The sequence below is a fragment of the Oncorhynchus kisutch genome, linkage group LG23 (assembly GCF_002021735.2).
Source record: "Oncorhynchus kisutch isolate 150728-3 linkage group LG23, Okis_V2, whole genome shotgun sequence".
In the NCBI taxonomy this organism is placed as follows: domain Eukaryota; kingdom Metazoa; phylum Chordata; class Actinopteri; order Salmoniformes; family Salmonidae; genus Oncorhynchus; species Oncorhynchus kisutch.
Genome location: NC_034196.2, coordinates 47,126,226 through 47,153,648, shown reverse-complemented (window position 1 = coordinate 47,153,648; position 27,423 = coordinate 47,126,226). Strand labels below are relative to the sequence as shown.

At 46.2% G+C, this 27,423-nt stretch overlaps 1 protein-coding gene across 3 annotated transcripts in view; it reads right to left on the bottom strand.

Moving 5' to 3' along the window:
* LOC109881294 (FSD1-like protein) overlaps window positions 1-27,423 on the bottom strand; it is a 74,952-nt gene that overhangs the window by 35,254 nt on the left and 12,275 nt on the right. For all 3 annotated transcript variants that reach the window (XM_031803078.1, XM_031803077.1, XM_031803079.1), the window contains exons 4-6: window positions 21,206-21,307; window positions 19,094-19,116; window positions 10,289-10,410 (exon numbers count right to left, since the gene is read on the bottom strand). In XM_031803078.1, coding sequence (XP_031658938.1) covers window positions 10,289-10,410; window positions 19,094-19,116; window positions 21,206-21,307 — 247 coding nt within the window. The remainder of the gene's footprint in view (window positions 1-10,288; window positions 10,411-19,093; window positions 19,117-21,205; window positions 21,308-27,423) is intronic.

The window sequence follows — 27,423 nt, the reverse complement described above, 5'->3', positions numbered from 1 at the left end:
ACTACGATTTAAAATGGAACGTTTTTGGATTGCGACCACATTAACTGATGGTGGGGACACAGGGCTGTGTTAACCACAGTAACTGATGGTGGGGACACAGGGCTGTGTTAACCACAGTAACTGATGGTGGGGACACAGGGCTGTGTTAACCACAGTAACTGATGGTGGGGACACAGGGCTGTGTTAACCACAGTAACTGATGGTGGGGACACAGGGCTGTGTTAACCACAGTAACTGATGGTGGGGACACAGGGCTGTGTTAACCACAGTAACTGATGGTGGGGACACAGGGCTGTGTTAACCACAGTAACTGATGGTGGGGACACAGGGCTGTGTTAACCACAGTATCTGATGGTGGGGACACAGGGCTGTGTTAACCACAGTAACTGATGGTGGGGACACAGGGCTGTGTTAACCACAGTAACTGATGGTGTGGACGCAGGGCTGTGTTAACCACAGTAACTGATGGTGGGGACACAGGGCTGTGTTAACAACCACAGTAACTGATGGTGTGGACACAGGGCTGTGTTAACAACCACAGTAACTGATGGTGTGGACACAGGGCTGTGTTAACAACCACAGTAACTGATGGTGTGGACACAGGGCTGTGTTAACAACCACAGTAACTGATGGTGTGGACACAGGGCTGTGTTAACCACAGTAACTGATGGTGGGGACACAGGGCTGTGTTAACAACCACAGTAACTGATGGTGTGGACGCAGGGCTGTGTTAACCACAGTAACTGATGGTGTGGACACAGGGCTGTGTTAACCACAGTAACTGATGGTGTGGACGCAGGGCTGTGTTAACCACAGTAACTGATGGTGTGGACACAGGGCTGTGTTAACAACCACAGTAACTGATGGTGTGGACACAGGGCTGTGTTAACAACCACAGTAACTGATGGTGTGGACACAGGGCTGTGTTAACAACCACAGTAACTGATGGTGTGGACACAGGGCTGTGTTAACCACAGTAACTGATGGTGGGGACACAGGGCTGTGTTAACCACAGTAACTGAGGGTGGGGACACAGGGCTGTGTTAACAACCACAGTAACTGATGGTGTGGACGCAGGGCTGTGTTAACCACAGTAACTGATGGTGGGGACACAGGGCTGTGTTAACCACAGTAACTGATGGTGTGGACGCAGGGCTGTGTTAACCACAGTAACTGATGGTGTGGACACAGGGCTGTGTTAACAACCACAGTAACTGATGGTGTGGACACAGGGCTGTGTTAACAACCACAGTAACTGATGGTGTGGACACAGGGCTGTGTTAACAACCACAGTAACTGATGGTGTGGACACAGGGCTGTGTTAACCACAGTAACTGATGGTGGGGACACAGGGCTGTGTTAACCACAGTAACTGAGGGTGGGGACACAGGGCTGTGTTAACAACCACAGTAACTGATGGTGTGGACGCAGGGCTGTGTTAACCACAGTAACTGATGGTGGGGACACAGGGCTGTGTTAACCACAGTAACTGATGGTGTGGACGCAGGGCTGTGTTAACCACAGTAACTGATGGTGTGGACACAGGGCTGTGTTAACAACCACAGTAACGGATGGTGTGGACACAGGGCTGTGTTAACAACCACAGTAACCGATGGTGTGGACACAGGGCTGTGTTAACAACCACAGTAACCGATGGTGTGGACACAGGGCTGTGTTAACAACCACAGTAACTGATGGTGTGGACACAGGGCTGTGTTAACAACCACAGTAACTGATGGTGTGGACACAGGGCTGTGTTAACAACCACAGTAACTGATGGTGTGGACACAGGGCTGTGTTAACAACCACAGTAACTGATGGTGTGGACGCAGGGCTGTGTTAACCACAGTAACTGATGGTGTGGACACAGGGCTGTGTTAACCACAGTAACTGATGGTGTGGACACAGGGCTGTGTTAACCACAGTAACTGATGGTGTGGACACAGGGCTGTGTTAACCACAGTAACAGATGGTGTGGACGCAGGGCTGTGTTAACCACAGTAACTGATGGTGTGGACACAGGGCTGTGTTAACCACAGTAACTGATGGTGTGGACACAGGGCTGTGTTAACCACAGTAACTGATGGTGGGGACAGAGGGCTGTGTTAACCACAGTAACTGATGGTGTGGACACAGGGCTGTGTTAACCACAGTAACTGATGATGGGGACACAGGGCTGTGTTAACCACAGTAACTGATGGTGTGGACACAGGGCTGTGTTAACAACCACAGTAACTGATGGTGTGGACACAGGGCTGTGTTAACAACCACAGTAACTGATGGTGTGGACACAGGGCTGTGTTAACAACCACAGTAACTGATGGTGTGGACACAGGGCTGTGTTAACCACAGTAACTGATGGTGTGGACGCAGGGCTGTGTTAACCACAGTAACTGATGGTGTGGACACAGGGCTGTGTTAACCACAGTAACTGATGGTGTGGACACAGGGCTGTGTTAACAACCACAGTAACTGATGGTGTGGACACAGGGCTGTGTTAACCACAGTAACTGATGGTGGGGACAGAGGGCTGTGTTAACCACAGTAACTGATGGTGGGGACACAGGGCTGTGTTAACAACCACAGTAACTGATGGTGGGGACACAGGGCTGTGTTAACCACAGTAACTGATGGTGGGGACACAGGGCTGTGTTAACCACAGTAACTGATGGTGTGGACACAGGGCTGTGTTAACCACAGTAACTGATGATGGGGACACAGGGCTGTGTTAACCACAGTAACTGATGGTGTGGACACAGGGCTGTGTTAACCACAGTAACTGATGGTGTGGACACAGGGCTGTGTTAACCACAGTAACTGATGGTGTGGACACAGGGCTGTGTTAACAACCACAGTAACTGATGGTGGGGACACAGGGCTGTGTTAACAACCACAGTAACTGATGGTGGGGACACAGGGCTGTGTTGACAACCACAGTAACTGATGGTGTGGACGCAGGGCTGTGTTAACCACAGTAACTGATGGTGGGGACACAGGGCTGTGTTAACCACAGTAACTGATGGTGGGGACACAGGGCTGTGTTAACCACAGTAACTGATGGTGGGGACACAGGGCTGTGTTAACCACAGTAACTGATGGTGTGGACACAGGGCTGTGTTAACCACAGTAACTGATGGTGTGGACACAGGGCTGTGTTAACCACAGTAACTGATGGTGGGGACACAGGGCTGTGTTAACAACCACAGTAACTGATGGTGTGGACACAGGGCTGTGTTAACCACAGTAACTGATGGTGTGGACACAGGGCTGTGTTAACCACAGTAACTGATGGTGTGGACACAGGGCTGTGTTAACCACAGTAACTGATGGTGTGGACACAGGGCTGTGTTAACCACAGTAACTGATGGTGTGGACACAGGGCTGTGTTAACCACAGTAACTGATGGTGGGGACACAGGGCTGTGTTAACAACCACAGTAACTGATGGTGTGGACACAGGGCTGTGTTAACCACAGTAACTGATGGTGTGGACACAGGGCTGTGTTAACCACAGTAACTGATGGTGTGGACACAGGGCTGTGTTAACCACAGTAACTGATGGTGTGGACACAGGGCTGTGTTAACCACAGTAACTGATGGTGGGGACACAGGGCTGTGTTAACAACCACAGTAACTGATGGTGTGGACACAGGGCTGTGTTAACAACCACAGTAACTGATGGTGGGGACACAGGGCTGTGTTAACAACCACAGTAACTGATGGTGTGGACACAGGGCTGTGTTAACCACAGTAACTGATGGTGGGGACACAGGGCTGTGTTAACAACCACAGTAACTGATGGTGGGGACACAGGGCTGTGTTAACAACCACAGTAACTGATGGTGTGGACACAGGGCTGTGTTCCAAATAAAAAAACACAAGTGTGCTTCAGTTCCTCAATGGAAAAGCTAGGAGCTCCAAAAAGCACCTTCTAGTTGAAGTCATGAATATTCTTATTATGTATCCAGAGTATTTTCAGATTTCGTTCTCAACAACTGCTGTGAAAAGTACAGTAAATAGAAAATGAACATAACATCAACAATGAAAGTGTTCTCTTTCATTTGCTACCATCATGCATCTGCTTTTTACATGTCTTCTGTTAGAAATACTGCAATTTGTCCCTATCGGCCAGTGTCAGAATTTGAACATGCCGCAGATGGAAAGTCAATGGGAACATTCAACCAGACAACGCCTTATAGCAGTTGGAGTGGGGCGTTTACTATTTTCATTGTGATTAAACAGCGCATTTTCCAGAACTTCCTATTATCAACCATCTATCTTAAAGAGTAAGCCATTGGTGCCTTTTTTTCCTTTCAAAAAAAGAAAAGGTGGACATTTTCCTCAGTCGTTAGGAGAAAAGCTAACCTTCTGTGGAGGAGTTGTTACCAAGGCAATGGAGCCCCTACAACTCACTCGTGTTACGACTGTTGAAACCCCAAGAGGCTCTTTGGTCAAATAAATCCTCCAAGGAAGTCTCAGATCTTTTCAGCTGTGGGTCCCCCACTACACATCAAAAGCACTAGAGGTTAACAGAAGTACTTAACAGAAGGAGAACATTGGAAAGACCAACTGGAGGGTTGCCAGGTATCCTAGTGGTTAGAGAGGTGAGCCACCAACCGGAGGGTTGCCAGGTATCCTAGTGGTTAGAGAGGTGAGCCACCAACCGGAGGGTTGCCAGGTATCCTAGCGGTTAGAGAGGCGAGCCACCAACCGGAGGGTTGGCAGGTATCCTAGTGGTTAGAGAGGTGAGCCACCAACTGGAGGGTTGCCAGGTATCCTAGCGGTTAGAGAGGCGAGCCACCAACCGGAGGGTTGCCAGGTATCCTAGCGGTTAGAGAGGCGAGCCATCAACCGGAGGGTTGCCAGGTATACTAGCGGTTAGAGAGGCGAGCCACCAATCGGAGGGTTGCCAGGTATCCTAGCGGTTAGAGATGTGAGCCACCAACCGGAGGGTTGCCAGGTATCCTAGCGGTTAGAGAGGCGAGCCACCAACCGGAGGGTTGCCAGGTTGAATCCCGGGGGAAAACATCTGATGGGGAAGACAATCTGGCGGAATGTAAACTGGCAACTGGAGGGTTATTGGTATCAAATCCTAGATGCCATTACCTGCCGTTGTGCCCTTGAGCACATGCCACCCATTGAGCATGTTTGGGATGCTCTGAATCGAAGTGTACGGCAGCGTGTTCCAGTTCACGCCAATAACCAGCAACTTTGCACAGCCATTGAAGAGGAGTGGGACAACTTTCCACAGGCTACAATCAAAATAGTTAGGATAGTTAGGATCCAGGGAAAGATGATCGGAGCAAAGTACAGAGAGATCCTTGATGAAAACCTGCTCCAAAGCGCTCAGGACCTCAGACTGAGGCGAAGGTTCACCTTCCAACAGGACAACGACCCTAAGCACACAGCCAAGACAACGCAGGAGTGGCCTTGGGACAAGTCTCAATGTCCTTGAGGACCCCAGCCAGATCCCAGACTTGAACCTGATCTAACATCTCCGGAGAGACCTGAAAATAACTGAACAGCGACGCTGCCCATCTGACCTGACAGAGCTTGAGAGGATCTGCAGAGAAGAATGGGAGAAACTCCCCAAATATAGGTGTGCCAAGCTTGTAGTGTCATACCCAAGAAGACTTGAGGCTGTAATCGCTGCCAAAGGTGCTTCAACAAAGTACTGAGTAAAGGGTCTAAATACTTATGTAAATGTGATTTCAGTTTTTTCAAAATGCCTAAAAACCTGTTTTTGCTTTGTCATTATGTGGTATTGTGATGTCATTATGGGGTATTGTGATGTCATTATGGGGTATTGTGATGTCATTATGTGGTATTGTGATGTCATTATGTGGTATTGTGTGTAGATTGATGAGGGGGGGGGGGCTACTTAATACATTTTATAATAAGGCTGTAACGTTACAAAATGTGGAAAAAGTCAAGGGGTCTGAATACTTTCCAAATGCACTGTACCCCTCCATCCCCCAAGAGGCATAATAAACCAAGTCAAACAGACTGCTCTCCAATCATGTGACAGAGGTAGAGGCTAGTCTGAGCTGTGATGATTATTTCTGTCTCTTTCTGCTCACACGGTCCAGTGAGCATGTCTACTAGCTCTGAGGAACAACGAGAGCAGAGCAGCCACAAGACTGCCTAGTTATACGGCCCTCTCGTACAGATTACGCAACCACACAAGATTAAAATAACATAAAGATCACTTTATTGGTCAGTTACATACAAGATCCAAACGAAATGTGACTTCTGCATTTAACCCAACACTGGGCGCCCCTGGAACTGTTGTTGTGGGGTTCAAGTGCATAATAAGAGGCAATGGCATTTCCCGACAGACCTGGGATTCAAACTGACAACCCTCAGGCTGCTGGCTTGCCTCTCTAGCCGCTAAGCTACCTGGAGGCTGCTGGCTCGCCTCTCTAGCCGCTAAGCTACCTGGAGGCTGCTGGCTCGCCTCTCTAGCCGCTAAGCTACCTGGAGGCTGCTGGCTCGCCTCTCTAGCCGCTAAGCTACCTGGAGGCTGCTGGCTCGCCTCTCTAACCGCTAAGCTACCTGGAGGCTGCTGGCTCGCCTCTCTAACCCTAAGCTACCTGGAGGCTGCTGGCTCGCCTCTCTAACCGCTAGGCTACCCGGAGGCTGCTGGCTCGTCTCTCTAACCGCTAAGCTACCTGGAGGCTCACTATTCGTGAGGACTTCTAGAATTCACAAGCATAGTAAAACATTCACACATAAAGGGTAGCCTATCCAAGCAGTTCCCTAGCCTAGCCACTCCTCTGACCGATCCAAGCAGTTCCCTAGCCTAGCCACTCCCCTAGCCACTCCTCTGACCGATCCAAGCAGTTCACTAGCCTAGCCACTCCTCTGACCAATCCAAGCAGTTTCCTAGCCTAGCCACTCCTCTGACCGATTCAAGCAGTCCCCTAGCCACTCCTCTGACCGATCCAAGCAGTTCCCTAGCCTAGCCACTCCTCTGACCAATCCAAGCAGTTCACTAGCCTAGCCACTCCTCTGACCGATTCAAGTAGTTCCCTTGTCTAGCCATTCCTCTGACCAATCCAAGCAGTTCACTAGCCTAGCCACTCCTCTGACCAATCCAAGCAGTTCACTAGCCTAGCCACTCCTCTGACCGATTCAAGCAGTTCCCTAGTCTAGCCATTCCTCTGACCAATACAAGCAGTTCCCTGCCTAGCCACTCCTCTGACCAATCCAAGCAGTTCCCTAGCCACTCCTCTGACCAATCCAAGCAGTTCCCTAGCCTAGCCACTCCTCTGACCGATTCAAGCAGTTCCCTAGCCTAGCCACTCCTCTGACCAATCCAAGCAGTTCCCTAGCTTAGCCACTCCTCTGACCAATCCAAGCAGTTCCCTAGCCACTCCTCTGACCGATTCAAGCAGTTCCCTAGCCTAGCCATTCCTCTGACCGATTCAAGCAGTTCCCTAGCCTAGCCACTCCTCTGACCGATCCAAGCAGTTCACTAGCCTAGCCACTCCTCTGACTGATTCAAGCAGTTCCCTAGTCTAGCCATTCCTCTGACCAATCCAAGCAGTTCACTAGCCTAGCCATTCCTCTGACCAATCCAAGCAGTTCCCTATCCTAGTCACTCCTCTGACCAATCCAAGCAGTTCCCTAGCCACTCCTCTGACCAATCCAAGCAGTTCCCTAGCCTAGCCACTCCTCTGACCAATCCAAGCAGTTCACTAGCCTAGCCACTCCTCTGACCAATCCAAGCAGTTCACTAGCCTAGCCACTCCTCTGACCGATTCAAGCAGTTCCCTAGTCTAGCCATTCCTCTGACCAATCCAAGCAGTTCACTAGCCTAGCCACTCCTCTGACCAATCCAAGCAGTTCACTAGCCTAGCCACTCCTCTGACCGATTCAAGCAGTTCCCTAGCCTAGCCACTCCTCTGACCGATTCAAGCAGTTCCCTAGCCTAGCCACTCCTCTGACCGATTCAAGCAGTTCCCTAGCCACTCCTCTGACCGATTCATGCAGTTCCCTAGCCTAGCCACTCCTCTGACCGATCCAAGCAGTTCCCTAGTCTAGCCACTCCTCTGACCAATCCAAGCAATTCCCTAGCCTAGCCACTCCTCTGACTGATCCAAGCAGTTCCCTAGTCTAGCCATTCCTCTGACCGATTGCCCTCAAAGCTGATCCAGGTCCACAACAATGTGTACAGGTAAGCTGATGTATCAATGCAAACACACACACAGACAAAGGGAAGCTTGAGAAGAAATGTGTCCTCAAGCTGTAGAAGCTACACAAGCAGTTCTCACCTCTCAAGCTACCAGTCACTATACAGCCATACATCCATATAGCTACACAACCATACAGCTCATTACACCAGTTGTTTATGGAGGGATTGACTAGTATGAGAAAGGACTACTGCCCAGGTTAGTTCCCTGAGGAAATGATTCTTTTTCTGGGTTATTTTTAGTCTTTGTTGAGTGGCTAGCTCTGAGCTTGGGGGGGCATATTCATTCAGTGCTAGTTCAGTCAGACTCATATTTAGTGCAGCGCTCAGTGCATCATCTGGGGTCGAGCGCTGGTGCAGAGCCTTTAGGGACCCTGTATGGCACGGTGGGAAGAGGAGGGAGGGACCGTATGGCACAGCGGGAAGAGGGGGGAGGGACCCTGTATGGCACAGCGGGAAGAGGAGGGGGGGACCCTGTATGGCACAGCGGGAAGAGGGGGGAGGGACCCTGTATGGCACAGCAGGAAGAGGAGGGGGGGACCCTGTATGGCACAGCGGGAAGAGGGGGGAGGGACCCTGTATGGCACAGCGGGAAGAGGAGGGAGGGACCCTGTATGGCACAGCGGGAAGAGGAGGGAGGGACCCTGTATGGCACAGCGGGAAGAGGAGGGGGGGACCCTGTATGGCACAGCGGAAAGAGGAGGGGGGGACCCTGTATGGCACAGCGGGAAGAGGGGGGGGCGGGCTGTATGGCACAGCGGGAAGAGGAGGGGGGGACCCTGTATGGCACAGCGGGAAGAGGAGGGGGGGACCCTGTATGGCACAGCGGGAAGAGGAGGGGGGGACCCTGTATGGCACAGCGGGAAGAGGAGGAGAGGGGTCATCGTCAGATGATCCTGGATCTGAGCAACACAGAAATCCCTAATATTCCAATAGGAGGGCCAGTCATCATAACCCTATAAAGACGAGGCTTGGTGCTGTCCTAGAATCCTCTAGAACATCTACAAAACAGTCCGGACAGATCTGCTCTACATTCGACCACGAAGAGAAAGTCTCTGGGGAATCATTGGATGACTGTTGTGGCAGCTGATGCTCTGTTGCTCTGAAAGAAAAATAAATTAGCTGTCTATCCATTCCTCCCCCTGGCTGACTGAGATCTGTCTGTCTGTCTGTCTGTCCATTCCTCCCTCTGGCTGACTGAGATCTGTCTGTCTGTCCATTCCTCCCTATCGCTCCCCCCTGTCTACTATGTCTCAGGCACCTGAGGACAACCCCAAATACAGTGCACTACTTTTTTACCTGGGCCCTATTCCCTATATAGTGAACTACTAGTGACCTGGGCCGTATTCCCTATATAGTGAACTACTAGTGACCTGGGCCCTATTCCCTATATAGTGAACTACTAGTGACCTGGGCCCTATTCCCTATATAGTGAACATCTAGTGACCTGGGCCCTATTCCCTATATAGTGAACTACTAGTGACCTGGGCCCTATTCCCTATATAGTGCACTACTATAGACCAGAGCCCTATTCCCTATATAGTGCACTACTATAGACCAGTGCCCTATTCCCTATATAGTACACTACTTTAGACCAGAGCCCTATTCCCTATATAGTACACTACTTTAGACCAGAGCCCTATTCCCTATGTAGTGCACTACTTTAGACCAGAGCCTTATTCCCTATATAGTGCACTACTTTAGATCAGAGCCCTATTCCCTATATAGTGCACTACTTTAGACCAGAGCCCTATTCCCTATATAGTGCACTACTTTAGACCAGAGCCCTATTCCCTATGTAGTGCACTACTTTAGACCAGAGTCCTATTCCCTATGTAGTGCACTACTTTAGACCAGAGCCCTATTCCCTATATAGTGCACTACTTTAGACCAGAGCCCTATTCCCTATGTAGTGCATTACTTTTACATTTGATCATTTAGGAGATGCTCTTATCCAGAACGACTTGCTGCTATCAGTGAAATCAGGAAGAAAAAGTGAGTGTTTCGGTGTGACCAAGGGCCCTATTGACAAGGGATCAGACGTAGTGCACCGTATAGGGAACAGGGTGTCATTTGGGATAGTATCATCACCTACCAGGCAGGAACTTGAGGTTCTGGAGAAGTTGTCTCTCCTGGGTAAAGTCTACCATCAGATGGTTCATGTTGTCTGTGACCTTGGGCTTCATGGTCAGTCTGAAGGCTGAGGCCATGGTTACCCTGTAGGGAGGAACAAGGCACAGTGAGACTAACACCACCACAGAGGACAGAAGGAAGCTGTTCCATTGCCGTGACTACAGTGTGTTATTGGCAACACCTTCTTGGCTGCAGATGAGCAATGGCTGTTTTTGATGATTCTACAAAATATATTCTGGTCAGCGGCACGGGTACTATCTATCCATCGTTCTGGTGTGTGGGGTCTTTCAGACCACCCTCCAGATAACATAGACACACACACCACATCACTTACCTGGGTTCAGTCACAGCAAACACACATACGTATGTAACCACACATGACATGTAACCATGTAAACACGAAACCACACATAACATGTAACCATGTAAACACGTAACCACACATAACACGTAACCATACATAACACGTAACCATGTAAACACAAAACCACACATGACACGTACCCATGTAACCACACATGACATGTAACCATGTAACCACACATGACATGTAACCACACATGACATGTAACCATGTAAACACGTAACCACACATAACACGTAACCATGTAAACACGAAACCACACATGACACGTACCCATGTAACCACACATGACATGTAACCATGTAACCACACATGACATGTAACCACACATGACATGTAACCATGTAAACACGTAGCCACACATAACACGTAATCATGTAAACATGTAACCACACATGACATGTAACCATGTAAACACGTAACCACACATAACATGTAACCATATAAACACGTAACCACACATAACACGTAACCACACATGACATGTAACCATGTAACCACACATGACATGTACCCATGTAAACACGAAACCACACATGACACGTAACCACACATAACATGTAACCATGTAAACACATAACACGTAACCACACATAACATGTAACCACACATGACATGTAACCATGTAAACACGTAACCACACATAACATGTAACCATGTAAACACGTAACCACACATAACATGTAACCATGTAAACACGAAACCACACATGACATGTACCCATGTAACCATGTGAACACATAACCACACATGACATGTAACCATGTAAACACGTAACCATACATGACATGTACCCATGTAAACACGTAACCACACATGACACGTACCCATGTAACCACACATAACATTTAACCATGTAAACACGGAACCACACATAACATGTAACCATGTAAACACGTAACCACACATAACATGTAACCATGTAAACACGTAACCACACATAACATGTAACCATGTAAACACATAGCCACACATAACACGTAACCATGTAAACACGTAACCACACATGACACGTACCCATGTAACCACACATAACATGTAACCATGTAAACACGTAACCACACATAACACGTAACCACACATGACATGTAACCATGTAACCATGTAAACACATAACATGTAACCACACATGACATGTAACCATGTAAACACGTAACCACACATGACATGGAACCATGTAAACACGTAACCACACATAACATGTAACCACACATAACATGTAACCACACATGAAATGTAACCATGTAAACACATAACACGTAACCACACATGACATGTAACCATGTAACCATGTAAACACATAACATGTAACCACACATGACATGTAACCATGTAAACACGTAACCACACATGACATGGAACCATGTAAACACGTAACCACACATAACATGTAACCACACATAACATGTAACCACACATGAAATGTAACCATGTAAACACATAACATGTAACCACACGTGACATGTAACCATGTAAACACATAACCACACATGACATGTAACCATGTAAACACGTAACCACACATAACATGTACCCATGTAAACACGTAACCACACATAACACGTAACCACACATGACATGTACCCATGTAAACACGTAACTACACATAACATGTAACCATGTAAACACGTATCCACACATAACATGTAACCATGTAAACACGTAACCACACATAACATGTAACCATGTAAACACGTAACCACACATAACATGTAACCATGTAAACACGTAACCACACATAACATGTAACCATGTAAATACGTAGCCACACATAACATGTAACCATGTAAACACGTAACCACACATAACCATGTAAACACGTAACCACACATAAAATGTAACCATGTAAACACGTAGCCACACATGACATGTAACCATGTAAACACGTAACCACACATAACATGTAATCATGTAAACACGTAGCCACACATAACATGTAAACACGTAGCCACACATGACATGTAACCATGTAAACACGTAACCACACATAACACGTAACCACACATGACATGTAACCATGTAAAACACACATGACATGTACCCATGTAAACACGAAACCACACATGACACGTAACCACACATAACATGTAACCATGTAAACACATAACACGTAACCACACATAACATGTAACCACACATGACATGTAACCATGTAAACACGTAACCACACATAACATGTAACCATGTAAACACGAAACCACACATGACATGTACCCATGTAACCATGTGAACACATAACCACACATGACATGTAACCATGTAAACACGTAACCACACATGACATGTACCCATGTAACCATGTGAACACATAACCACACATGACATGTAACCATGTAAACACGTAACCACACATGACATGTAACCATGTAACCATGTGAACACATAACCACACATGACATGTAACCATGTAAACACGTAACCACACATGACATGTAACCATGTAAACACGTAACCACACATAACAGGTAACCATGTAAACACGTAGCCACACATAACATGTAACCATGTAAACACGTAACCACACATGACACGTACCCATGTAACCACACATAACATTTAACCATGTAAACATGTAACCACACATAACATGTAACCATGTAAACACGTAACCATGTAAACACGTAACCACACATAACATGTAACCATGTAAACACGTAACCACACATAACATGTAACCATGTGAACGCGTAGCCACACATAACACGTAACCATGTAAACACGTAACCACACATGACACGTACCCATGTAACCACACATAACATGTAACCATATAAACACGTAACCACACATAACACGTAACCACACATGACATGTAACCATGTAACCACACATGACATGTAACCATGTAAACACATAACATGTAACCACACATAACATGTAACCATGTAAACACATAACCACACATGACATGTAACCATGTAAACACGTAACCACACATGACATGTAACCATGTAAACACGTAACCACACATAACATGTAACCACACATAACATGTAACCACACATGACATGTAACCATGTAAACACATAACATGTAACCACACGTGACATGTAACCATGTAAACACGTAACCACATATGACATGTAACCATGTGAAACACGTAACCACACATGACATGTAACCATGTAAACACATAACCACACATGACATGTAACCATGTAAACACATAACCACACATGACGTGTAACCATGTAAACACACAACATGTAACCACACGTGACATGTAACCATGTAGACACGTAACCACATATGACATGTAACCATGTAAACACATAACATGTAACCACACGTGACATGTAACCATGTAAACACGTAACCACATATGACATGTAACCATGTGAAACACGTAACCACACATGACATGTAACCATGTAAACACATAACCACACATGACATGTAACCATGTAAACACATAACCACACATGACGTGTAACCATGTAAACACACAACATGTAACCACACGTGACATGTAACCATGTAGACACGTAACCACATATGACATGTAACCATGTAAACACATAACATGTAACCACACGTGACATGTAACCATGTAAACACGTAACCACATATGACATGTAACCATGTGAAACACGTAACCACACATGACATGTAACCATGTAAACACATAACCACACATGACATGTAACCATGTAAACACACAACATGTAACCACACGTGACATGTAACCATGTAGACACGTAACCACATATGACATGTAACCATGTAAACACGTAACCACACATGACATGTAACCATGTAAACACGTAACCATGTAAACACGTAACCACACATAACATGTAACCATGTAAACACGTAACCACACATAACATGTAACCATGTAAACACGTAGCCACACATGACACTTACCCATGTAACCACACATAACATGTAAACACGTAACCACACATAACACGTAACCACACATGACATGTAACCATGTAACCACACATGACATGTAACCATGTAAACACATAACATGTAACCACACATAACATGTAACCATGTAAACACATAACATGTAACCATGTAAACACGTAACCACACATGGCATGTAACCATGTAAACAAGTAACCACACATAACATGTAACCACACATAACATGTAACCACACATAACATGTAACCACACATGACATGTAACCATGTAAACACATAACAGGGTGAGGCACATGGACTACTAACAGCTTACTACACAACATACACTTAGTATTACTTTCTTAGCTACAGTATACATATCTCCCTGCCATATTACATCATTTATGCAGCAGCATACAATACAATTTTTGGACTCAGGAACAAACAAGGTAAATGTGGTTACATGAAATGATAAACACACAACATGTAACCACACGTGACATGTAACCATGTAGACACGTAACCACATATGACATGTAACCATGTAAACACGTAACCACACACAACATGTAACCATGTAACCATGTAACCATGTAACCACACATCACTACCATTCAAACCTAGAAATGTTTTTTTACATGGTTACATGTTATGTGTGGTTACGTGTTTACATGGTTAAATGTTATGTGTGGTTACATGGTTAAGTGTCATGTGTGGTTACGTGTTTACATGTTTTTTTATTTTATTTTTTGTCCTTGTTTTTGTCCATTAAAATAACATCAAATAGATCAGAAATACAGTGTAGACATTGTTAATGTTGTAAATGACTATTGTAGCTGGAAACGGCTGATTTTTAATGGAATATCTACATAGGCATACAGAGGCCCATTATCAGCAACCATCACTCCTGTGTTCCAATGGCACGTAGTGATAGCTAATCCAAGTACAGAGGCCCATTACCAGCAACCATCACTACTGTGTTCCAGTCGCCTCTTCACTGTTGACGTTGAGACTGGTGTTTTGTGGGTACTATTTAATGAAGCTGCCAGTTGAGGACTTGTGAGGCGTCTGTTTCTCAAACTAGACACTCTAATGTAACTTGTCCTCTTGCTCAGTTGTGCACCGGGGCCTCCCACTCCTCTTTCTATTCTGGTTAGAGCCAGTTTGTGCTGTTCTGTGAAGGGAGTAGTACACAGCGTTGTACGAGATCTTCAGTTTCTTAGCAATTTCTAGCATGGAATAGCCTTCATTTCTCAGAACAAGAATAGACTGACGAATTTCAGAAGAAAGGTCTTTGTTTCTAGCCATTTTGAGCCGGTAATCGAACCCACAATTGCTGATGCTCCAGATACTCAACTAGTCTAAAGAAGGCCAGTCTTATTTCTTCTTTAATGAGCACAACAGTTTTCAGCTGTGCTAACATAATTGCAAAAGGGTTTTCTAACGATCAATTATTCTTTTACAATGATAAACTTGGATTAGCTAACACTACGTGCCATTGGAACACAGGAGTGATGGTTGCTGATAATGGGCCTCTGTACTTGGATTAGCTATCACTACGTGCCATTGGAACACAGTAGTGATGGTTGCTGATAATGGGCCTCTGTACTTGGATTAACTAACACTACGTGCCATTGGAACACAGGAGTGATGGTTGCTGATAATGGGCCTCTGTACTTGGATTAACTAACACTATGTGCCATTGGAACACAGTAGTGATGGTTGCTGATAATGGGCCTCTGTACTTGGATTAACTAACACTACGTGCCATTGGAACACAGGAGTGATGGTTGCTGGTAATGGGCCTCTGTACTTGGATTAACTAACACTACGTGCCATTGGAACACAGGAGTGATGGTTGCTGATAATGGGCCTCTGTACTTGGATTAGCTATCACTACGTGCCATTGGAACACAGGAGTGATGGTTGCTGATAATGGGCCTCTGTACTTGGATTAGCTAACACTACGTGCCATTGGAACACAGGAGTGATGGTTGCTGATAATGGGCCTCTGTACTAGGATTAGCTATCACTACGTGCCATTGGAACACAGGAGTGATGGTTGCTGATAATGGGCCTCTGTACTTAGATTAGCTATCACTACGTGCCATTGGAACACAGGAGTGATGGTTGCTGGTAATGGACCTCTGTACTTGGATTAGCTATCACTACGTGCCATTGGAACACAGGAGTGATGGTTGCTGGTAATGGGCCTCTGTACTTGGATTAGCTATCACTACGTGCCATTGGAACACAGGAGTGATGGTTGCTGGTAATGGGCCTCTGTACTTGGATTAGCTATCACTACGTGCCATTGGAACACAGGAGTGATGGTTGCTGGTAATGGGCCTCTGTACTTGGATTAGCTATCACTACGTGCCATTGGAACACAGGAGTGATGGTTGCTGGTAATGGGCCTCTGTACTTGGATTAGCTATCACTACGTGCCATTGGAACACAGGAGTGATGGTTGCTGATAATGGGCCTCTGTACTTGGATTAGCTAACACTACGTGCCATTGGAACACAGTAGTGATGGTTGCTGATAATGGGCCTCTGTACTTGGATTAACTAACACTACGTGCCATTGGAACACAGTAGTGATGGTTGCTGATAATGGGCCTCTGTACTTGGATTAGCTATCACTACGTGCCATTGGAACACAGGAGTGATGGTTGCTGATAATGGGCCTCTGTACTTGGATTAGCTATCACTACGTGCCATTGGAACACAGTAGTGATGGTTGCTGATAATGGGCCTCTGTACTTGGATTAGCTATCACTACGTGCCATTGGAACACAGGAGTGATGGTTGCTGATAATGGGCCTCTGTACTTGGATTAGCTATCACTACGTGCCATTGGAACACAGGAGTGATGGTTGCTGATAATGGGCCTCTGTACTTGGATTAGCTATCACTACGTGCCATTGGAACACAGGAGTGATGGTTGCTGGTAATGGGCCTCTGTACTTGGATTAGCTATCACTACGTGCCATTGGAACACAGTAGTGATGGTTGCTGATAATGGGCCTCTGTACTTGGATTAACTAACACTACGTGCCATTGGAACACAGGAGTGATGGTTGCTGATAACGGGCCTCTGTACTTGGATTAGCTATCACTACGTGCCATTGGAACACAGGAGTGATGGTTGCTGATAACGGGCCTCTGTACTTGGATTAGCTATCACTACGTGCCATTGGAACACAGGAGTGATGGTTGCTGATAATGGGCCTCTGTACTTGGATTAGCTATCACTACGTGCCATTGGAACACAGGAGTGATGGTTGCTGGTAATGGACCTCTGTACTTGGATTAGCTATCACTACGTGCCATTGGAACACAGGAGTGATGGTTGCTGATAATGGGCCTCTGTACTTGGATTAGCTATCACTACGTGCCATTGGAACACAGTAGTGATGGTTGCTGATAATGGGCCTCTGTACTTGGATTAGCTATCACTACGTGCCATTGGAACACAGTAGTGATGGTTGCTGATAATGGGCCTCTGTACTTGGATTAACTAACACTACGTGCCATTGGAACACAGGAGTGATGGTTGCTGGTAATGGGCCTCTGTACTTGGATTAGCTAACACTACATGCCATTGGAACACAGTAGTGATGGTTGCTGGTAATGGGCCTCTGTACTTGGATTAACTAACACTACGTGCCATTGGAACACAGTAGTGATGGTTGCTGATAATGGGCCTCTGTACTTGGATTAACTAACACTACGTGCCATTGGAACACAGGAGTGATGGTTGCTGGTAATGGGCCTCTGTACTTGGATTAACTAACACTACGTGCCATTGGAACACAGGAGTGATGGTTGCTGATAATGGGCCTCTGTACTTGGATTAACTAACACTACGTGCCATTGGAACACAGTAGTGATGGTTGCTGATAATGGGCCTCTGTACTTGGATTAGCTATCACTACGTGCCATTGGAACACAGGAGTGATGGTTGCTGGTAATGGGCCTCTGTACTTGGATTAGCTATCACTACGTGCCATTGGAACACAGGAGTGATGGTTGCTGGTAATGGGCCTCTGTACTTGGATTAGCTATCACTACGTGCCATTGGAACACAGGAGTGATGGTTGCTGGTAATGGGCCTCTGTACTTGGATTAGCTATCACTACGTGCCATTGGAACACAGGAGTGATGGTTGCTGATAATGGGCCTCTGTAGATATTCCATTAAATGTTATTCTTTTTTTTCAATCTGCCATTCTAGCTACAATAGTCATTTACAACATATACAATGTCTACACTGTATTTCTGATCAATCTGATGTTATTTAATGGACAAAAAAATGTGCTATTATTTAAGAAATTGATAAAAACAAGGACATTTCTCAGTGACCCCAAACTTTTGAACGGTAGTTGAGGTCAAGTCCATGTCACTATCAGTTCACTGACGTCGGACTAGTGATGAAAGTAACAAAAATACATCTGCTAAACTATTTATCTCAACTATGTACAAGGCTTCTCACTGCAGCCGATAACAGACATGTCCACAGACTAGACAAGGGACGAGTATACCTACCTATCTTTGATCTGCTTGGCAGCCTTGGAAGAAGAAGAGGAGAGGAGCGTATAGGAGAAAGAAGAAGAGTTGGTTAGTACAGACATGCAGGTTGGTGGGCATGCAGCAGCGTTCTGCACAGTGGCTGTAGTGGACACAAACACGCAGGCAGGCAGGGCCCTTACACTCATACCCAATGGGAAGCTGTGCCCTCACACTCATACCCAATGGGGAGCTGTGCCCTCACACTCATACCCAATGGGGGGCTGTGCCCTCACACTCATACCCAATGGGGAGCTGGGCCCTTACACTCATACCCAATGGGGAGCTGTGCCCTCACACTCATACCCAATGGGAAGCTGGGCCCTCACACTCATACCCAATGGGAAGCTGTGCCCTCACACTCATACCCAATGGGAAGCTGAGTAGAGCATGGTGATCAACATCACACAGACAAAGCAGCATGACTTTGGATTTAAACATTAGTTGAAGTGGAACTGACCGCGTTTTAACTACTTTGCAGAAATGAAATAAACAAGACAATCATAATACCAGTCAAAAATGTAAAACATTCCTAGTTTATGCTACAAAACCAACTTTATAAAGACTCTTAGAAAAAAGGTTTTATTTAACTCCCATGACGTACAGTGAGATATTGTTGGCAGAATAGATGGATGCAGTTCAACGCTTGATTAATATAATTCACCAATACACTTCTTACGAGTCCTAAAAAAAAGGGGCGGCAGGGTAGCCTAGTGGTTAGAGTGGAGGGGAGGCAGGTAGCCTAGTGGTTAAAGTGTAGAGGAGGTAGGTAGCCTAGTGGTTAGAGTGTAGAGGAGGTAGGTAGCCTAGTGGTTAGAGTGGAGGGGAGGCAGGTAGCCTAGTGGTTAGAGTGTAGAGGAGGCAGGTAGCCTAGTGGTTAGAGTGTAGAGGAGGTAGGTAGCCTAGTGATTAGAGTGTAGAGGAGGTAGGTAGCCTAGTGGTTAGAGTGTAGAGGAGGCAGGTAGCCTAGTGGTTAGAGTGTAGAGGAGGTAGGTAGCCTAGTGATTAGAGTGTAGAGGAGGTAGGTAGCCTAGTGGTTAGAGTGTAGAGGAGGCAGGTAGCCTAGTGGTTAGAGTGTAGAGGAGGTAGGTAGCCTAGTGATTAGAGTGTAGAGGAGGCAGGTAGCCTAGTGGTTAGAGCGTAGAGGGGGCAGGTAGCCTAGTGGTTAGAGTGTAGAGGAGGCAGGTAGCCTAGTGGTTAGAGTGTAGAGGCGGCAGGGTAGCCTAGTGGTTAGAGCGTAGAGGGGGCAGGTAGCCTAGTGGTTAGAGTGTAGAGGAGGCAGGTAGCCTAGTGGTTCAGAGTGTAGAGGCGGCAGGGTAGCCTAGTGGTTAGAGTGTAGAGGGGGCAGGTAGCCTAGTGGTTAGAGTGTAGAGGAGGCAGGTAGCCTAGTGGTTCAGAGTGTAGAGGCGGCAGGGTAGCCTAGTAGTTAGAGCGTTGGACTAGTAACCGGAAGGTTGCAAGTTCAAACCCCCGAGCTGACAAGGTACAAATCTGTCGTTCTGCCCCTGAACAAGGCAGTTAACCCACTGTTCCAAGGCCGTCATTGAAAATAAGAATTTGTTCTTAACTGACTTGCCTCGTTAAATAAAGGTTAAATAACCAGTTAAATAACCAGTTAAATAACCACTTAAATAACCAGTTAAATAACGGTTATAAAGATACATGACTCATGTTGTTAAAACACTGTCAGTTCCACTTTAAGATTCTGAAAATATTATATAGGAAATTGAGAAGGGGGGGGGGGGGGAATCATGTTTGTTAGTTTAATTAAGAGAACCATTCTACATGGGTCACCTTCATTCATTTAATCACATTGTATTTAGAAACAAACCCAAAACAATCAAATAAACGTCCACTTTAGAACGAGGACTCTACAATCTACCACATTTAGCTGGATCAGGGCAACATTTTCTTGCCTCATTTCCCCCAGCAGCATTCAACGTTGACCTTTACCTACTTCCTGGTTTCCCTTGTCAGCTGATCACATTCAAATAATCTTCTTGTCTAAAGGCCTTTAGACAGCCAATGAGATGCTGTCGTTTCACACCACATCCTGTATCCTGTATGATGTCACAGACCAGCAGCCTCTACCTTAGTGAACTCGTCCTCGTCTTGAACATCCAGAGCATTGTTGGCGAACTCCAGGAGCTCCTCGGCACTCTCCAAGGCGTCGCTGCTCTGGGTCAGTTGATTCTATGGAACAAAGAGTGAAGAGCTGTTACAGCACATTCAGTTCGTTTCTGTTCAAAGGCCCAATGCAGCTGTTTTTATCTCAATATCAAATCCTTTCTGGGTAACAATTAAGTACCTTACTGTATGTAATAGATTTCCAAATTAATTAATACAATATATAATATAATAATAATAATTTTTTCAGCAAAAAAGTATTTCTCATGCAAGGATTTTGCCAGGACTGTCTGGGAATTGCTGAGGGGTGAGTGGAAAACTGAACATCTAATTTGATTGGTCACATGCATAAATTTTGCAGATGTAGCAAAATGCTTGTGTCCCTAAGTCCAACAGTAAAGTAGTATCTACAAACAATACACACAGATCTAAAAGAATGGAATTTAGAAATATATAAATATTAGATTGAGCCATGTCGGAATAGAATACAGGATGTACATATGAGATGAGTAAAGCAGGATGTAAACATTATTAAAGTGGCCAGTGATTGGGTCTCAATGTAGGCAGCAGCCACTCAATGTTAGTGGTGGCTGTTTAACAGTCTGATGGCCTTGAGATAGAAGCTGTTTTTCAGTCTCTCTGTCCCAGCTTTGATGCACCTGTACTGACCTCGCCTTCTGGATGATAGCGGGGTGAACAGGCAGTGGCTCGGGTGGTTGTTGTCCTTGATGATCTTTATGGCCTTCCTGTGACATCGGGTGGTGTAGGTGTCCTGGAGGGCAGGTAGTTTGCCCCCGGTGATGCGTTGTGCAGACCGCACTACCCTCTGGAGGAGAGCCTTGCGGTTGTGGTCGGTGCAGTGGCCGTACCAGGCGGTGCAGTTGCTGTACGATGATATAGCTCGACAAGATGCTCTCAATTGTGCATCTGTAAACATTTGTGAGGGTTTTAGGGGCCAAGTAAAATTTCTTCAGCCTCCTGAGGTTGAAGAGGCGCTGCTACACCTTCTTCACCACCCTGTCTGTGTGGGTGGACCATTTCAGATCGTCAGTGATGTGTACGCCGAGAAACTTTCCACCTTCTCCACTGCGGTCCCGTCGATGTGGATAGGTGGGCTGCTCCCTCTGCTGTTTCCTGAAGTCCACAATCAGCTCCTTTTGTTTTGTTGACATTGAGGGAGAGGTTATTTTCCTGGCACCAGACTCCCAGGGCCCTCACCTAGCTGTTATTGGCAGAGAGGTTTGCTATTGGTGTATTAACCACTTGACCACATGGTGATGTCACCAAGGAAAGCTGAAACTCCCACCCATATAAACCTGCTGATTAGAAGGTCCTGAAACTCCCACCCATATAAACCTGCTGATTAGAAGGTCCTGAAACTCCCACCCATATAAACCTGCTGATTAGAAGGTCCTGAAACTCCCACCCATATAAACCTGCTGATTAGAAGGTTCTGAAACTCCCACCCATATAAACCTGCTGATTAGAAGGTCCTGAAACACCCACCCATATAAACCTGCTGATTAGAAGGTCCTGAAACTCCCACCCATATAAACCTGCTGATTAGAAGGTCCTGAAACTCCCACCCATATAAACCTGCTGATTAGAAGGTCCTGAAACACCCACCCATATAAACCTGCTGATTAGAAGGTCCTGTGTAGATTATATTTTCAACCAGCAACAATCAAGAAATAACAATGTTCACTGTTGTACAATATGATAAAAAAAAAAACACCATTTTGACGACACTGGGCCTTTAAGACATAATACATCTTGCTTCTCTATCTATCTAGCTGCTGACTGCAGTGCTGTTCAATGTCCTTCTCTGTGGAAGTGCTGTGTGTTTGGCAGTAGGGAATAGGGTACACTACAGTATATAGGGAATAGGGTGCACTACAGTATATAGGACAGCATATAGGGAATAGGGTGCACTACAGTATATAGGACAGCATATAGGGAATAGGGTGCACTACAGTATATAGGACAGCATATAGGGAATAGGGTGCACTACAGTATATAGGGAATAGGGTGCACTACAGTATATAGGGAATAGGGTGCACTACAGTATATAGGGAATAGGGTGCACTACAGTATATAGGGAATAGGGTGCACTACAGTATATAGGGAATAGGGTGCACTACAGTATATAGGGAATAGGGTGCACTACAGTATATAGGGAATAGGGTGCACTACAGTATATAGGGAATGGGGTGCACTACAGTATATAGGGAATAGGGTGCACTACAGTATATAGGGAATAGGGTGCACTACAGTATATAGGGAATAGGGTGCACTACAGTATATAGGGAATAGGGTGCACTACAGTATATAGGGAATGGGGTGCACTATAGTATATAGGGAATAGGGTACACTACAGTATATAGGGAATGGGGTGCACTACAGTATGTAGGGAATGGGGTGCACTATAGTATATAGGGAATAGGGTGCACTACAGTATATAGGGAATAGGGTGCACTACAGTATATAGGGAATAGGGTGCACTACAGTATGTAGGGAATGGGGTGCACTATAGTATATAGGGAATAGGGTACACTACAGTATATAGGGAATGGGGTGCACTACAGTATGTAGGGAATGGGGTGCACTATAGTATATAGGGAATAGGGTACACTACAGTATATAGGGAATAGGGTACACTACAGTATATAGGACAGCATATAGGGAATAGGGTACACCACAGTATATAGGGAATAGGGTACACTACAGTATATAGGGAATAGGGTACACTACAGTATATAGGGAATGGGGTACACTACAGTATATAGGGAATGGGGTACACTACAGTATATAGGGAATAGGGTGCACTACAGTATATAGGGAATGGGGTGCACTACAGTATATAGGGAATAGGGTGCACTACAGTATATAGGGAATAGGGTGCACTACAGTATATAGGGAATAGGGTGCACTACAGTATATAGGGAATAGGGTGCACTACAGTATGTAGGGAATGGGGCGCACTACAGTATATAGGGAATGGGGTGCACTACAGTATGTAGGGAATGGGGTGCACTATAGTATATAGGGAATAGGGTACACTACAGTATATAGGGAATGGGGTGCACTACAGTATGTAGGGAATGGGGTGCACTATAGTATATAGGGAATAGGGTACACTACAGTATATAGGGAATGGGGTGCACTACAGTATATAGGGAATAGGGTACACTACAGTATATAGGACAGCATATAGGGAATAGGGTACACTACTGTATATAGGGAATAGGGTACACCACAGTATATAGGGAATAGGGTACACTACAGTATATAGGGAATAGGGTACACTACAGTATATAGGGAATGGGGTACACTACAGTATATAGGGAATAGGGTGCACTACAGTATATAGGGAATAGGGTACACTACAGTATATAGGACAGCATATAGGGAATAGGGTACACTACAGTATATAGGGAATAGGGTACACCACAGTATATAGGGAATAGGGTACACTACAGTATATAGGGAATAGGGTACACTACAGTATATAGGGAATAGGGTACACTACAGTATATAGGGAATAGGGTACACTACAGTATATAGGGAATAGGGTACACTACAGTATATAGGGAATAGGGTACACTACAGTATATAGGGAATAGGGTACACTACAGTATATAGGGAATAGGGTACACTACAGTATATAGGGAATAGGGTGCACTACAGTATATAGGGAATAGGGTGCACTACAGTATATAGGGAATAGGGTGCACTACAGTATATAGGGAATAGGGTGCACTATAGTATATAGGGAATAGGGTACACTACAGTATATAGGGAATGGGGTGCACTACAGTATGTAGGGAATGGGGTGCACTATAGTATATAGGGAATAGGGTACACTACAGTATATAGGGAATGGGGTGCACTACAGTATATAGGGAATGGGGTGCACTACAGTATATAGGGAATAGGGTACACTACAGTATATAGGGAATGGGGTACACTACAGTATATAGGGAATAGGGTACACTACAGTATATAGGGAATAGGGTACACTACAGTATATAGGGAATAGGGTACACTACAGTATATAGGGAATAGGGTACACAGGTCTTCTCATGGTCAGCTAACAGAAAGACGATCAGCTGCTATTGCTAAGTCTCCTCTCAGGTTCCTGGGACCCCAAGGAGAGAGGACCAGCGAGGAGGAGGGGGGGAACAGAACGATTACCCCAAGGAGAGAGGACCAGAGAGGGGGAACAGAACGATTACCCCAAGGAGAGAGGACCAGAGAGGGGGAACAGAACGATTACCCCAAGGAGAGAGGACCAGAGAGGGGGAGGGGGGGAACGATTACCTCAAGGAGAGAGGACCAGAGAGGGGGAAATGGAACAATTACCCCAAGGAGAGAGGACCAGAGAGGGGGGGGGGTAGGGACAGAACGATTACCCCAAGGAGAGAGGACCAGAGAGGGGGAGGGGGGGAACGATTACCCCAAGGAGAGAGGACCAGAGAGGGGGGGGGGGGGGAACAGAACGATTACCCCAAGGAGAGAGGACCAGAGAGGGGGAGGGGGGGAACGATTACCCCAAGGAGAGAGGACCAGAGAGGGGGAGGGGGGGAACGATTACCCCAAGGAGAGAGGTCCAGAGAGGGGGAAATGGAACAATTACCCAAGGAGAGAGGACCAGAGAGGGTGAGGGGGGGAACGATTACCCCAAGGAGAGGGGATCAGAGAGGGGGAGGGGGTAACAGAACGATTACCCCAAGGAGAGAGGACCAGAGAGGGGGAAATGGAACAATTACCCCAAGGAGAGAGGACCAGAGAGGGGGAGGGGGTAACAGAACAATTACCCCAAGGAGAGAGGACCAGAGAGGGTGAGGGGGGGGGGGTTAACAGAACACCTTCTTGGTTGGTAAAGGCTAGATAAGCTCACAGTGACACAATAACATTTTGGTTCGTCAGCTGACAGACAAACTCGTAATAACGGTGAATGCTGGCAAAGCAAAGTCTAGCTCTTGGAGTGTTGAATGAAAACGAATCATTAACAACATGGTGGTCATGCTGTGGTTCAGTCATTCAAAAAGGGCGGTGCCACTGGCACGCATTTAACAACTTAGAATAAATTAAACTATTCAATTAAATTATTCATTTAACTGATGAAAATACATGTTTTCCTGAGTCACATGATGAGACATGAGTATGCGAGTTGATACTGGGTGTGAAGTGAGTTGGATGTAACGGGAAACAGAATACCAGGCAGCGCTCACCCTACAAAGAGGGACAATGGGGAATCTCATATCTGGGGGTAATTTCAGACACTTTTTGTTCCTGCTCAATCGACTTAGAGAGTTGGCCAGAGAACTGCCATAGCAGCACGATGACATCACACACACCCCAGGCTGTCTGAGAGAGGGGTGTATGGAGACACTACAACATCACACACACCCCAGGCTGTCTGAGAGAGGGGTGAGAGGGGTGTATGGAGACACTACAACATCACACACACCCCAGGCTGTCAGAGAGAGGGGTGTATGGAGACACTACAACATCACACACACCCCAGGCTGTCAGAGAGAGGGGTGTATGGAGACACTACAACATCACACACACCCCAGGCTGTCAGAGAGAGGGGTAGAGGGGTGTATGGAGACACTACAACATCACACACACCCCAGGCTGTCTGAGAGAGGGGTGTATGGAGACACTACAACATCACACACACCCCAGGCTGTCTGAGGGAGGGGTAGAGGAGTGAGAGGAGTAGAGGGGTGAGAGTGGGTAGAGGGTGTCATGACGTTGGCCTCTGAGTATAGCAACCCCCCCCTTGCCTCCTTCAACTAGGCTGCTGTGGTCAGAGGTCGTAAATTCCTGAGGAGACGCCAGATACACACACACACACACACACCAGGGTTGATGCCAGATACACACACACCAGGGTTGATGCCAGATACGCACACACACCAGGGTTGATGCCAGATACACACACACACCAGGGCTGATGCCAGATACACACACACACACACCAGGGCTGATGCCAGATACACACACACCAGGGCTGATGCCAGATACACACACACCAGGGTTGATGCCAGATACGCACACACACCAGGGTTGATGCGAGATACACACACACACCAGGGCTGATGCCAGATACACACACACACCAGGGTTGATGCCAGATACACACACACATACCAGGGTTGATGCCAGATACA